Consider the following 15,009-nt stretch of genomic DNA (forward strand, 5'->3'; position numbering starts at 1 on the left):
GCCTGCGTGGTGCGGTGGGGGATGTGTTTTCAGAGATAAATGTCCCGAATGAAATTTCCCTTCATTTTTGCTGTGAATTTTGAGCTGTAATTGCCAGTGCTGGTGGGCACCAAGTATAATTGCTACAAATTTCATTTGAGAAGGGGATGACTGAGCTCGGGTACCATTCAGCACAGATGTCTAAAAAGTAATAATAATAACGAGGGTATTAAGCGCTTACCGTGCTCTAAGCCCTGGGGTACATACGAGGAAATGAGAGCAGACCCGGCCCCCCGGCCCACAAAGGGTTCATAATCGAGCAGGGATCTCATCTCCTTTCTAAAGAGGAGGAAACGGAGGCCCGGAGAGGTTAAGTGACTTGTCCTAGGTCACTCGGCAGGGCAGTGGCAGAAGTGGGATTAAAACCCAGGTCTCTTGACTCTCAGACCCATTTTCCTTCCACTAGACCGTGCTGCCATCCGAATTAATTAGCGAGAGGCAAGGATATCTTCTCTGTAAAATGCTTTAATTCTGGAGCTTATTTTATTGTTTCTGCCTCACCAGCCAAGGCGTTATCACAAGGCAAGGAATTTGACCCCCATTTCCATTTGCCAGAACGGGCTCAGGGAGAGAAATTCCTCGCGCTTCTTCTCCGGGGCTGGACCTGCCTGTGGGACTCCTCTCTGGCCACGGGCTAACTGGGTCCCGGTTGGCTCGGCCGATGCGAGGCAGAGCATCTTGGCAGGGGGCTCAGTCCGAGCTGCGTTATCATTCAATCAGTCAATCAATCAGTGCTATTAATTGAGTGCTTACTGTGTGCAGAACACTTCTTCTAAGACCTGGGACAAGCAGCACTGCCTAGTGGATAGAGCACGTAGGAGGGAGTCAGGAGGACCTGGGTTCTAATCCGGCTCCGCCACCTGTCTGCTCTGGGTGTGGGCAAATCATTTCACATCTCTGGGCCTCAGTTACCTCATCTGTAAAATGGGGATTAAGACTGTAAACCCCCCGTGGGGCGTGGAATGGGTCCAACCCGATTAGCTCGTATCTACCCCAGCACTTAGTTCTGTTCCGGCACATAGTAAGTACCTAACAAACACTATTAAAAAAAAATCCCACCTCTTCGAAGGAGGCTTCCCAGCTTGCTTCTCGAGTCACATCAACCCAGCGTCCACTCAGCGTTTGTGTAAAACCTAACTTCTTCTGGGTGGGAGGATCTTCGAGAAAGAACCCCAGTGGGTATGAAACGGACGAAACTTAAGATGACCCAATTTGTTGGGGAATTTTTCAGGCCTCCGTTCACGGCAAGCGTGGGTTCAAACCCTCACTATATTTAATGGGTTTTTTGAATGGTATCCGTAGACTGCTTACTCTGTGTCAAGCACTATTCTCAGTGTTGGAATAGATACACGTTAATCAGACTGGACACAGTCCCTGTTCTACATGGGGCTCACAGTCTAGGGAGGAGGGAGAACAGATATTTAATCGCCATGTTGAGGAAACTGAGGCACACAGCAATTGACTGACTCGCCTGAGGTCACACAGCCGACAAGGGGAGGAGCGGGGATTGGAACCCAGGTCCTCTGACTTCCAGGCTCGAGCTCTTTCCACTAGGCCACGCTCCTTCCCTAGGGAGATTTGCCATGTCGAGCTTGTCTGCTGGGGAGTTTGGTTATTGGTTATCTTTCTCCAAACCCTTCACCCTCCTTTCTGAATTAATACTTTTCCTTCCTCATAAGCTTCAGTTGTGTAGAAGTGGTTGACGTGAAAGACTTTTGAACAACAGGGATGAGTAGCCCTGTGTATTTAGTGATGCGTATTTGATTAAGATTTTATTAAATGAGCCTCGCCAGACTAAGAATGATGACATCTGGCATCTTCCAGTGAGTGATTGTGAGTGTGTGTGTGTGTGTGTGTCTGCATGCGATTGGCGCCAGATCAAAGTTCACTGTGACCATCTAGTCACTGGCCTGGGTACCAGCAGTCCACATCAAATCTTGCAGGATAAATGAGCCTGTTTGCGTTTGTCCTGTTCAGACAGAAAATTCATGGCCTCTTCTGGCCGGTTCAGTTGTCCAATTAGCGTTGGCCAAATCAAATTAGCTTTAATCAGTGGATCTGTCTCTTAGCCCAGCGGCCTCGTCGGATGCATTTAGCCCTTGAAGGAGACTGACCTCAGCAGACTCGGTGTGGCTCGGCTGAGAGGCGCGGTCAAGGGCCCCCAACCCCTGACGACGTCCGCAGAAAAGCGCCCTGCTCTTTCGCAGTTCCCCTTTTTACCTGCGCTGATGCTCCCCAAGCAGAATATAGAAAAGGTGTTTATTGAGCGCTCAATCTGTGCAGAGCACTGTCCTGAGCGCTTGGGAGGGTACAATAAATCGTATTTATTGAGCACTTACTGTTCCCGGAGCCCTGGACTAAGTACTTGAGTGGGTAGACACGGCCCCTTCCCTCAAGGAGCTTACCGTCTAGTCGGGGAGACAGGCACTAAAATAAATTTCAGGTCGGGAGAAGCAACGAGGTAGGAGGCTACGTACAGAAGTGAGGAGGAGGTGGGCTTGGAGTGATTATCAAAGTGCTTAGCGGGTAGAAGCGACATGAGACGAAATTAAAGTTTGCAGAAATCTGCCAAAGACACCCAAAAGTATTATTTTAATTTGTGAAAGAATGTGCGGGGATGATCTGCTATCATCATTTAAACCCCCGCACTCAGTGACCTTTAATTCAGTTTGAAGAGAGGATATATTTTGAAACGAAATCAAGCACCTTGAAGCAACACCTATTTAATGTAGCTGGGAGGAGCGGGGAAGGGGAGGAGGGTCTCAGCACCCCCCTGACAACTCTGGGAATCGGTCCAACTTCCTGTCTGAGGTTCACACGGCGAGAAGGCATTTTGATCAACTTCTTTCAGCTTCCCCGTCTATCAGTCATTCGATCGGATTCTTTTTTCCCAGAGTGGTGTATTTCCCCGCTGTAGGTCCGAGGGAGAGAGCCTGGCTCTGAGAATCAGAGCCCTGTTGTTCTTCCTACTTAGGTCTCGAGCCCCAGGTGGGACGGGGACTGTGACCCGCCTGATTATCCTGTATCTACCCCACCACTTAGTACAGTGCTTGGCAGAATAATAATAATAATGTCGGTGTCTGTTAAGCGCTTACTATGCGCAAAGCAGTGTTCTAAGCGCCGGAATAGGCACAGGGTAAGCGGGTTGTCCCACGTGAGGCTCACAGTCTTCATCCCCGTTTTACAGATGAGGTCACTGAGGCACAGAGAAGTGAAGTGACTCGCCCACAGTCACCCAGCTGCCAAGTGGCAGAGCCGGGATTCGAACCCATGACCTCCGACTCCCACGCCCTTGCTCTTTCCACTGAGCCTCTTAGCAAATAGTAATAGTAACTTGTGGTGTTTGCTAAGCGCTTACAGCGTGCCAGGCGCTGTACTAAGCACTGAGGTGGAGACAGGCAAACCGGGTCGGATAGAGTCCCTGTCCCACCGGGGCTCACGGTCTCAACCCCCATTTTACAGATGAGGTTTCTGAGGCACAGAGAAGTGAAGTGACTTGCTCAAGGTCACACAGCAGACAAATACCCTCCTTAGTATAATTATCGCTAGCCGCGGCTCTGCCGGTAACAGACAAACGTGGGCGAAAACCGTGCGTGCCTTCGCCCACTGCTCCAACCCTGCCTGCCTGCTCGCGCTCCGAGCTGCGGCTGGAACAGCACCGGCAGGGGAGGAAAGGGACGCGGCGGCACCGAGCAAGCCACTGGCGCTAGCATCAGTTCCTCCGGGCCAGTCCTCAGTCCTGAAGTCTCAGATCGAGGCTCATCCGTCGTGCCCAGCTTGGGGCTCCATCGTCGTTTTCCTCAGCAGAATTCCACATTATGGGAAACGGCCTGGATGTGGCCCCTTAGTCGTGCCCCTGCATCGAATCTCTGCAAGGAGAAAGAGCATGTCTTCCCTTCCAGTGCGTGGCCTCAGCCTTCCCTCTGATCTTGGTCGGGTTTCATGTATTTCCCGGGCCAGGAATTGCAGCCACGTTCTAGGAGAGGCTGTCTTTGTGCATCCCAGGTCTGCCTCGGCTCGCTGTAACGTCTCCGGTGCTTTGAAACGCATCCTCCCGTTGCCGGAAATACGTTTGTCGTGGTCAGAGATGTGAAAGGGAAGGCCCAGGATCATCTGGGTGGCAAAGCCCCGTCTCGGATCAGTCGGCCCGTCGGGTGCAACTTTAGAATTGCTTTAGTTTGAACCGGATGACATTAAAGGGGCCAACGGGTAGCATTCAGAAGCCTTGAGAATTTCGTAGTTTTACACTGAAGAAGACCGGGGCTCCCTCCTCTCTCCTCCACCCCCCCCCCCCCCCCCCCGCCACTTCCACTGCCTCCAAGTAATAATAATAATAATAATAGTATTTGTTAAGGGCTTACTATGTGCGAAGCACCGAGCTAAGAACTGGGGCATATACGAGACAGTCTGGTCAGAGTCCCTGTCCCCCATGGAGCTCACAGCCTAAACGGGAGGGGAGAACAGCAATTGACTCTCATTTTACGGATGAGGAAACTAAGACTAGAGAAGGGAAGCGACTTGCCCAAGGTCATAGAGCAGGCAAGTGACAGAGCCAGGATTAGAATCCAGGTGCTTTGTTTCCCCGGTCAGTGCTCCCCTGCCCGCCAAGGTCTTATGCTAGATTATAAACTCCCCGAGGGCGGGGATTATGTCTAGTGACTCAGTTGTTCCCTCCCAAGTGTTTAGTCCAGTGCTCTGCACCCAGCTGGGACTCGGTACTGTATAAACTCACTCCAGTGGAGGAGATAAACATGCAATTACGTACAGTTCTTACCCTCATCTGACCACTCTAACCGGTGGCCTAGCCCCAGAACCCCCAACTCTGACCCCAGCCTCCCCAGATGGAACCTACTCCCGCCCCCAAAGCTGTCACCTCCACGCTCATCTCTTTCCTTTTACGACGCACGAGGGGCGAGTCGGGGGAGGCTAATATTTTCGCTGAACTGACTCATTTCGGCGAGCGAATCCAGAAAATTGGCTCCCCTTGGGAGCGAGAGTGCCGCCCCAGGGGTAGCGGGGTCGGGGTCCGTCAGCCAAGCATCGGGGGCGGGCCCGGGGCTCGACTCTCCCCGCCGAGAAGGGTCTCTCCCAGGCGGCCTGGGTTTGGCCCGAGGACCGGCCAAGCGACGCGAGGGAGCCGCGCCACATGGCAGGCGAGCGCTCGGCTGTGTGGTTTCCCGCAAGTCGGTGTGGAATCCGGGGCTCGGGCTTGTAGCCCAGCTGTGTGGAGCATTGATTGCTTTTGCCTGGAGCAGAGATGCTGTCAAGTTGCTCTGTGAGTTGAGTCATCTATTGACAAAGAGCTACCAGCTAGCAGATAACGCTCTACGGCTGTACCGCTAGGCTCCCAGCTCCCACGATGCGGTGGTTCTAGCGGCTGTCAGAGGTCCCGGAGGGTCTCCCGGCCGGAGGACTTTCTCCCACTTAGAAGAAGGAGCTGAAGAGAGGCCTCTTTCCTCCCCCCCCCCCGACAGCCGGCCGAGGGGCTCGGTCCGGGATGAACGCCTACCTCTCCAAGCCGCCCGGCTGCCGCGCGGAGGCCGGCAGGACCGTGCCCGCTCTGATGCGGGATCCCCCCTGTGCTTGCGGGTGGCAGAGGAGCCCCCCGGGGCTCTACTATCCCTCCGGACCCACGGGCCCGGCCCCCAGCCGGACCAAGTGTGTGACTCCGTGGGACGGTGTGAGGAAGAGTCCCCCGAAAGCTGTGACCAGGGGGAAAGGGGTCACCGGCGAGCGGTGGTCGGACTGCGCCTGCCCTAGCCGCTGGCACAACTCGGTCCAGGTGAGTGCTTGCCCCTTCGCACTGAGGCGTGAGGGACCCGGGGCGGAGAGAGCAATTCAAGTACAGAGTTTCGAGGGGGACGTCTCGATTGGCACGTGAGGCCTCCTGGAAAATGCAGGGTGGGAGCCGTGTCCTGATTTCCCGCCTCCCCCACCCCGACCGATCCTGTTTCGTTTGAGTTAGGGCTTCAGTTGGTTTTCCTTGGCGAATTTTCTCCCCTAAGGGCCCCTTCTCCGGACTTGAGTGCAGGTGGCAGCAATACCCGTCTGCCCGCTGCCGGTCCAACTGCCTGCAAATCCTTCCCGCCTCCCCGGAGTCAGTCCCTTTCGCAGCTCAGAAAGCTTAGGCTTTTAATGGAACCGCCTGGATTTAAACATTGCCTCCCCCTCTTTAAATCGCAGTCCGATTTCAGTGACCTCCCAGGCCGCCCCAACTGCAAGGGGCAGCGGTTCCGGGCACCTCTCCCTCCTGATTTCGGGCAATTCCGGGGGCTTGGAATCCCTAGTGGCAAGGATGATTTTCGTTTAAATACTCGGAGGCGATCCGGCTAATGACGCTCACAGGGAAGGTAAGGCCGTGGAGCATACGGTTAACCAACGGAAGAGTTGAGGCAGCTGATTCGGAAACCTTCACCAGTATTGCCCCGGTGCTTTTTAGAAAAACTTATTTCTGGAACAGATGGGGCAGGCTCACCCACTTTGCTTCTTCCCTAATTCTAGCCCCATGCTGCCAGCACTTTGCCCGAAGGGAACAAACGCCTATCTAAGTGATTTTTTTATGTTTTTGTCCCTCAGTACTCTCCCTCTCCCTCTGACGCGTCCTCCAGAGGGTAAGGTATGACCTCCTGCAAACGGCCAGAGACAAAAAAACTAACAGTACCCTTAGTCTCTAGAATCGATCCAGAAGTGTAAAATGGTTCTGCAAACCCACTGGATAAAAAAGGAGCCTATTTGCAGAGGAAATCCCTCTTCAGCCGCCCACAATTTTGCTGCGATTTTCATCCCGTGGTAGAGAAATGAAAGAGTTTTCTTTCTCGGCAAGAGCTCCGGTGTTTCCTTTGAACACCCGGCTCCCAAAAAGAACTCTAAAGAGTGGGAGGACATCGCTGGGTCACGGTCTATTGATGTATAGGTGATCCCCGTGTTGGTTTTCTCGGGGGAGATGCGGTTTTCGGAACGGGGTGTCAAGCAGCACTCTTTCTTTCTCTTGAAGGATGTTGTACTCAGATACGACGGAAGGAAGCGACGTCCACTTAGAGCTGAAATGCTGTATTTAGTAGTGGGTTTTTCGGAAACGTGTTGGAAAGTTTCTTAAAAATGCCCCCAGAGCGACCTTAATTGCTTGATTTTTTTTCCTGTTGTGAAAAACACAGAAGGCGACTGATCTTAAAACATACCCACGCGGCCGTACTCCTCTCTAAATGACTTGAAAAGTCTGCTGGGCAGAAGGGTCACCCATTTGCTCTGAAACAGCTTAGGTGTCTTTGCTCGGGGGTAGGGCAAAAGGAACACAGGGGCCTTAACTTTGCCACTTCTCTCCAGGGCTTGTAACCTGCAGAAAAAAAAAAAACCTCCACTCTTCCCCGGCTGTGATTTGGGCTTGTTCACTGCATTACGCTGCCAACGCACGGGTCCTAAAAACCTTAGTAATCACACTCCCTCATTGACGAAGGATGCTTTTTTCACTCTGTCGGTTTCCACGGTGACCTTCCTGCTCGACTTCAACGTCGAGCCCGGGAGTGCTCTTTATGAACCCAGTGGGCTGCTTCAGATGCCACTGCCTTGGGGGGGAGTGGGCCGGGCGAGGGATTCGGACTGGGGCAGATACCCGCCGGCCGATGGATTCCTCGTAGGGGGAGCTGCGGGCTGCCTCTAGCCTGTAAGCTCATTGTGGGTTGGGAACGTGTCTGCTGATTCTGCCGCGCTGTAGTGTTATTAGGGTATTAAGCTCTTACTACGTGCCAAGCACTGTTCTAAGCACTGGAGTAGATAAAAGGGTAATCAGATTTCGTCCCACGTTGGGCTCACAGTCCTAATCCCCGTTTTACGGATGGAGTAAGCGAGACACGGAGAGGTTAAGTGGCGAGGTAGCACAGCAGACCAGTGGCGGAGCCGGGATTAGAACCGGGGTCCTCTGACTCCCAGGCCCGAGTTCTTGCCACCGGCCGTGCCGCCTCTCTACTCTCCAAGTACGGTGCTCTCCACGCAGAGTAATCGCTCAGTAAATACCACCGATCGATCGACTGATCTGGAACTGGGCCCTCTTTCCTCATAAGAACCTTCGATCCCCGTAGACCGCACGTCCTCGCGGACAGATGTCGAGGCTACCAACTCTGTTGTAATTCTCAAGCGTTTAGTACAGTGCTCTGCATACAGTACGTGCTCAATAAATACCGTTGACTGTGAAGATAAGGCCCCGTGGGAGCAATGAGGGGCGGGCCTGGTCAGTGACTGGTCAGGAAAGTTTCCCTCGGCCCAGTGGTCTGCGAACTTTCAGCCGGCAAGCGTCCACCCGAAGCACGGGGGCCGAGAGTCAGGAAGCCTTGGCCGTTTAGTCAGGGACCGTCTCGTGGAGAGTTCAGTGAGGGAAGAAGACGCACTCCCCCAGAAGCAGTGTGGCCTAGTGGTAAAAACACGGGCCAAGGAATGAGGCGTGGCCTTGGGCTAGTCACTTCACTTCTCTAGACCTCAGTGACCTCATCTGTAAAATGGGGATTAAGACTGTGAGCCCCAGATGGGACGTGGACTGTGTCCGACCTGATTAGCTTGTATCTGCCCCGGTGCTTAGTACATTTCCCGGTGAAATGTTTAGTGCCTAACAAAGGCCACGTAAGAAAAAAAGAAAATTCCTGCCCTCGGGAAGATCGTGCTCTACCAGGGGGAACTGAAAAAAAAAAAATACTTAGAGGAGGACAGGGGTTTTTTGTGCGTGTGTATGCCCCGTCTGCCGTTCTGGCCCTGCCCTGAGTTTGTCCTTTAATCAGGGTCCCGCTCTAAAGGTCTTCAGAAAGTCACCGATATATGCGAGTTGCCACCTTAGCTTGTGTCTTTCCCAGGTGACAACATTCTGGAGGAAATGTCCAGGGTTTGTCTCAAGGAAGTAAAAGATGGCCCTGCGGGCCACCCCTAACTGGGGCGCAGAAAGGTAAAACGACTTGTCCAAGGTCACACAGCAGGCCAGCGACAGAGCTGGGATTAGATTTCAAGTCTCCCGACCCTTGCTCTCGCCTCAGTCGAGGCGGGATGTTCGGAGGTCATCTCGTCCGGCTCCCTTTCTCTTGGCAGCACCGTCCTAGCATGCCTGCCCTCTCAAGAGCCCCTGGGGAGGGTGCTTGTCAAAACTCCCTCACTAACTTGCTTCAGACTTTGACACCCACTGGGTGAGAAAGCTTGCTTGGGTCTGACCCAGCTTGCCGCTGCCATCGACTCCTTCTCCCCTCGCCGGGATCTCGACGAAGCCAGACGGCTGGGAAACCGGATAAGAGCCGGTCTCCGACCACAGAAAGACCGCGGTGCCCTAGCCGGGCCTCAAAAATGCCGGAGCGACCACGTTGATTCTGGCCGCTGGGAGGAGGGAGAAGCTTCTGGGCAAATCCCCAGTTGGGAATCTCCGCCTCTGCCGGGACCGTTAGGGAGGCGGATGACGATCTGTCTCACGCTGCCAGATACAAAGCCGTGCGCAGAACCGGCACTGGATCCCCTTTCCCGTTCCCCGGGCTTCGGCCCACCAGAGTTGTGGATTCGGGGGTTGCTGCCGAGGGGGGCCGGGCGACCCCCTCCTTGAACCTGGCAGGATCAGCTCCTCCCCAGAAAACGTTCTTGGCCACCAGATGAGCTGCTGAGGAGCCTGGGCCAGCCGACTGGGGAGCCCAGCGTAGCGCCAGGCAGAAAGAAAAAAAATCACGCCACGTCGGTTTTACTGGGAGGAGCCCAGCCTACCCACCTCAGAACCCGGAGGACCTCCCCTTTTTTTCCTTTTTAATGGTACTTGTTGAGTGTTTACTATGTGCCAGGCACTGTTCTGAGCGCTGGGGTAGATATAAGATAATCAGGTTGGACCCGGTCCTTGTCTCACACGGAGCTCATAACCTTAATCCCCATTTTACAGGTGAGGTAACTGAGGCACAGGGAAATGAAGTGACTCGTCCAAGGTCACGGGGCAGGCGAGAGGCGAAGCCGGGATTAAAACCCAGGTCCTTCTGCTTCCCAGGCCTGGGCTCCATCCACTGGGCCACACAGCTCCTCTCGACTCGGCAGCTGGGAAACTTACATGGGGGTCAACTCCCTGCTGTGTGCAGAGCACCGAGTTAAGCGTGCGGGAGAGTGCGGTAGAATTAAAAAGAAGTCTGCTAGACTGTAAATGCTTTAAGGGGAAGGGGTCGTTTCTTCATTCAGTAGTATTTATTGAGCGCTTACTATGTGCAGAGCACTGTACCAAGCGCTTGGAATGTACAAATCGGCAACAGACAGAGACATTCCCTGCCCTCTGACGGACTCACGGTCTAATCGGGGGAGACGGACGGACGAGAACGATGGCAGTAAATAGCATCGAGGGGAAGAACATCTCATTAAATACAATAGCAATTTCTTCTACCTCCTTGAACTCTCCCATGGTCTTGGTCCAGAGCTCTGACGTAGCAGGCACCCAATCGATAAGATTGATCGGTGTGTCTGCTAATTCTGTCGATTGTACTCTCCCAAGTGTTCAGTATATCGCTCTGCCCACAGCAAGCGAGCTGGGGGGAGAGGTCCCGAGAGAGGCCATTTTCCACCCACTCATTCGCAGACAACAGAGAAGGATTGGATTATCTTTCTTCAGTCGCTCCGTCGATAAATCCCTGATATCTGAGCGAGTACTGTGTGCAGGCAGAGCAGCGTACTAAGATCTTAGAAGAGTGTAATACGGTGCCTTCAGCGATCTCGTGGAGGAAGTGGGGCAGTAGAATAATTCATAGGTAGGGGATTTGTCCTGTTGGAGAGGTCTCCTCTCGCACGCACGCACCTTCCAGCCCCCGAGTCCTGGGTTAGTAGGAGGGGACACAAAATCCGGCGGGGGAGCAGTAATAATAATAACGATGGTGTTTAGTAAGTGCTTACTATGTTCCGGGCTCTGTACTAAGCGCTGGGGTGGATACAAGCAAATGGAGTTGAACACAGTCCCCATCCCACGTGGGGCTCTCAGTCTCAATCCCCATTTTACAGATGAGGTAACTGAGGCACAGAGAGGTGAAGTAACCGGCCCAAGGTTACACAGCAGACAGGTGGCGGGGCCGGGGTCAGAACCCTTGACCTTCTGATTAATAATGTCATAATAATAATAATGTTGGTATTTGTTAAGCACTTACTATGTGCCAAGCAATGTGATTCCCAGGCCCCTGCTCTGTCCACTCTACCATGTTGCTTCTCTGAGTGGCTGATTAGCTAATCAGAGAAGCTGATTAGCTTGTACAATAATAATAACAATAATAATGTTGGTATTTGTTAAGCGCTTACTCTGTGCAGAGCACCGTTCTAAGCGCTGGGGGAGATACAGGATGATCAGGTTGTCCCACGTGAGGCTCACGGTCTTCATCGCCATTTGACAGATGAGGTCACTGAGGCACGGAGAAGTGAAGTGACTCGCCCACGGTCACCCAGCTGCCAAGCGGCAGAGCCGGCATTCGAACCCATGACCTCTGACTCCCAAGCCCGGGCTCTTTCCACTGAGCCACGCTGCTGCTTCTTGTATCTACCCCAGCACTCAGACCAGCGCCTGACAAATACCGTCTTTGCTATTACATCCCGCCCCTTGCGAATCCCGCCCAGCTCAAGCCCGGAAAATCCTCCGGGGCAAACCCCCCACCGGCCTCTGATCGCCGTTCCTTTCTGTCGCTGAAAACGTCAAGTCTATCGATCGCCTCTTGGAAGGGCTGCCGGGCTTTCTGTTCAGTGTAATTTTCTCCCGGGGAAACTTCTCGTTCGACTTGAACGCGGCGACGGGCGGGCCGCGATTTTAGGGGACCGTCACCCGAGAGGAGGGAGGCTTTCCCAGGTGGCGGCCCTTAGGGCCCGTCCCTCCAGTTGGATAAGTTGGAGTGCAGATGACCTGCGGCACCTCTTGTTTTAATGTGAGATCGGCTTCCCTGGGCCCGGTACCGCCGGTTCGCCCTGGGAGCGATAGGCATGATACTGTGGCCTTTCGGATCTGTTTGCCAAGAGCAGATAACTCCCCTAGCCCTGCACACGGGTCAGAGATCACGGTCTATTTAGGTCACCGCACAGCTCCAAAATTAATGATGAAGGACACTTGCTCTCTCCGATTCACCAGCGTGAGGGCCCGTGGCTTGGTGACAAGGAGACTCCCCCGGGAGTTGGGCAGGGGCGCATTGTCACGGCAGCCTGGCCTAGACCCAAATGATGGTGATAGTAATAATGTTGGTATTTGTTAAGCGCTTACTCTGTGCCGAGCGCCGTTGTAAGCGCTGGGGTAGATACAGGGGAATCAGGTTGTCCCACGGGGGGCTCACGGTCTTCATCCCCATTTTACAGATGAGGTCAGTGAGGCACAGAGAAGTGAAGCGACTCGCCCACAGTCACACAGCTGACAAGCGGCCGAGCCGGGATTCGAACCCATGACCTCCGACTCCCCAGCCCGGGCTCTTCCCACCGAGCCGCGCTGCTTCTCCAGTGATGGGTTGGCAGGAGGTAGGAGGCAACCTGGCCTACCCCAAAAACGCCCCTTCCCCGCCATCCGTCTCCTCAGACGGTCTCGGCAGGACGATAGCCCCCAGGCCTGGGAATTAAAAGGACCTGGGTTCTGGTTCTGCCTCCCCACCTTGTCTCCTGCTCTCTGACCTTGGGCGAGTCGCTTCTCCTCTCTAGGCCTCAGTTACCTCAACTGGAAAATGGGGTTTAAGACCGGGAGCCCCACACGGGACAGAGACTGCGTTCCTCTTGATTAGCTCCTCTTGATTATAATAATAATAATAGCGTTGGTATCTGTTAAGCGCTCACTATGTGCCGAGCACCGTTCTAAGCGCTGGGGTAGACACAGGGGAATCAGGCGGTCCCACGTGGGGCTCACGATCTTAATCCCCATTTTACAGAGGAGGTAACCGAGGCCCAGAGAAGTGAAGCGACTCGCCCACGGTCACACAGCTGACAGGCGGCAGAGCCGGGATTCAAACCCGTGACCTCTGACTCCAAAGCCCGTGCTCTTTCCACTGAGCCACGCTGCTTCTCACCCCCGCGCTTAGTACGATGGCTGGCGCGGAGTCAGCGCTTAACGGATACCATAAAAAAAGGAAAAGGGCTGTGGTGCCTTGAAGGAGGAACTGTGGTCTTAAAAACGGGAAGACTAGAGAAGCAGCGCGGCTCAGTGGGAAGAGCCCGGGCTTGGGAGTCGGCGGTCACGGGTTCGAATCCCGGCTCGGCCGCTTGTCAGCTGTGGGACCGTGGGCGAGTCACTTCACTTCTCTGGGCCTCAGTTCCCTCACCTGTAAAATGGGGATGAAGACCGTGAGCCTCACGTGGGACGACCTGATTACCCTGTATCTCCCCCAGCGCTTAGAACGGCGCTCGGCGCGTAGCAAGCGCTTAACGAATACCAACGTTATCATTATTATTCAGGCCTTGAATCCAGAGCTTTCCCGTCCTACGGGTCCAAAGGTAAAGTTCTTGACAGGGCGTGGAGGAGAGGCAGAGGGGCCCTCAGCAGGGCTGACGATCCCATCCACAGCGTGGATGGTGGAAGATCGGCCTTTACCCCGCAGAGGCAGTGCCCGGTTAATCCGTCTTATTTATAGAGCGCTTACTGTGTGCTGAGCGCTGTGCTAAGCACTTGGGCGAGTACAGCGCAACAGAGTTGTTAGACTGGGTCCCTGTCCGCAACTAGCGTAGTGCTGTTTGGCATTGCTCTTCTTTTTGCCGTGACCTCATCACCTCTCTTCTAAGATTCAGCCCATTTCTGACCTGCTGGCCTCCCTCTGCTGTAATAATAATCATGACGGTATTTAGTAGGTGCTTCCCACTGTACTAAACGCTGGGATGGATACAAGAGAATCAGGTCAGACACGGCCCCCGTCCCGTTATGGGGCTCACAGTCCGAGGGAGTAGGATTTAATCACCATTTCAAAGATGAGGAAACCGCAGCCCAGAGAAGCGACTCGCTCAAGGTCACACAGCGGGCGAGTGGCAGGGGCGGAATTAGAACCCAGGTCCCCCGCTCTCTCCACTGGATCGTTCTCCTCCGCCCTGCTGCTGTCTTCCGATCTTCCCTGGCTCCGCCACCTCGTCACAGGCTCTGCTTAATTCTTCCGTTAAACCCCTCTTCCCCCGCCCCCCGTCTGTTACGCGCTCCCTTACTGCAGCTTACCTTTCAGCAGTTCTTGTCTGTCCGTCTCCCCCGATTAATGATAATGTTGGTATCTGTTAAGCGCTTACTCTGTGCAGAGCACCGTTCTAAGCGCCGGGGGAGATACGGGGTCATCGGGTCGTCCCACGTGAGGCTCACGGTTAATCCCCGTTTTCCAGATGAGGTCACTGAGGCCCAGAGAAGTGAAGCGACTCGCCCACGGTCACACAGCTGACACGTGGCAGAGCCGGGAGTCGAACCCCTGACCTGTGACTCCGAAGCCCAGGCTCTTCCCACTGAGCCACGCTGCTTCTGTTAGACTGTCGAAGGGCAGGGACCGGCTCGACCTGTTACCCATTTGTCCATTCCAGGCGCTTAGTACGGTGCTCTGCACATAGTAAGCGCTCAATAAATACTATTGAACGAGTGAATGAATAAATATCTGCTGTCATCCATTCACCTCACATGTACTCCAGACTGTAAACTTGATGTGGGCAGGAGCAGTAACTACCAACTCTGTTGCGTCGTACACTCCCAAGCACTTAGTACAGTGCTCTGCACAGAGTAAGCGCTCAGTAAATGCCATTGACCGATTCACCGATTGATGTACCGCCCAGTCCATATAGATCCAAATGTGTGTGTCAGATTCTAAGCTCCTTGAGGGCGGGGATCTCGTCTTTTTCCTCTATTGTATTTTCTCAAACAGTGCAGTCTCTAGACTGATGTCGAGGGCGAATGTGTCTGCCAACTCTGTTGTACTGTATTCTCCCAAACGTTCAGTACAGTGCTCTGCACACAGTAATTGCTCAGTGAACACATTTTCTTATAATAACGTTGGTATTTCGTTAAGCCCTTAC

The 15,009-nt window shown here is 53.8% G+C and overlaps 1 protein-coding gene across 15 annotated transcripts in view; it reads left to right on the forward strand.

Annotated features, from left to right (window-relative positions):
• DLG2 (discs large MAGUK scaffold protein 2) overlaps positions 1-15,009 on the forward strand; it is a 603,132-nt gene that overhangs the window by 339,297 nt on the left and 248,826 nt on the right. The window contains exon 1 of one of the 15 annotated variants that reach the window (XM_029047961.2): positions 5,522-5,821. The exons of the other annotated variants lie outside the window; for them this stretch is intronic. Coding sequence (XP_028903794.1) covers positions 5,537-5,821 — 285 coding nt within the window. The 5' untranslated portion in view covers positions 5,522-5,536. Of the gene's footprint in view, positions 1-5,521; positions 5,822-15,009 lie in introns of those variants that run through there. 15 annotated transcript variants of the gene reach the window in all.

This window comes from Ornithorhynchus anatinus, chromosome 20, assembly GCF_004115215.2.
Source record: "Ornithorhynchus anatinus isolate Pmale09 chromosome 20, mOrnAna1.pri.v4, whole genome shotgun sequence".
In the NCBI taxonomy this organism is placed as follows: Eukaryota; Metazoa; Chordata; class Mammalia; order Monotremata; family Ornithorhynchidae; genus Ornithorhynchus; species Ornithorhynchus anatinus.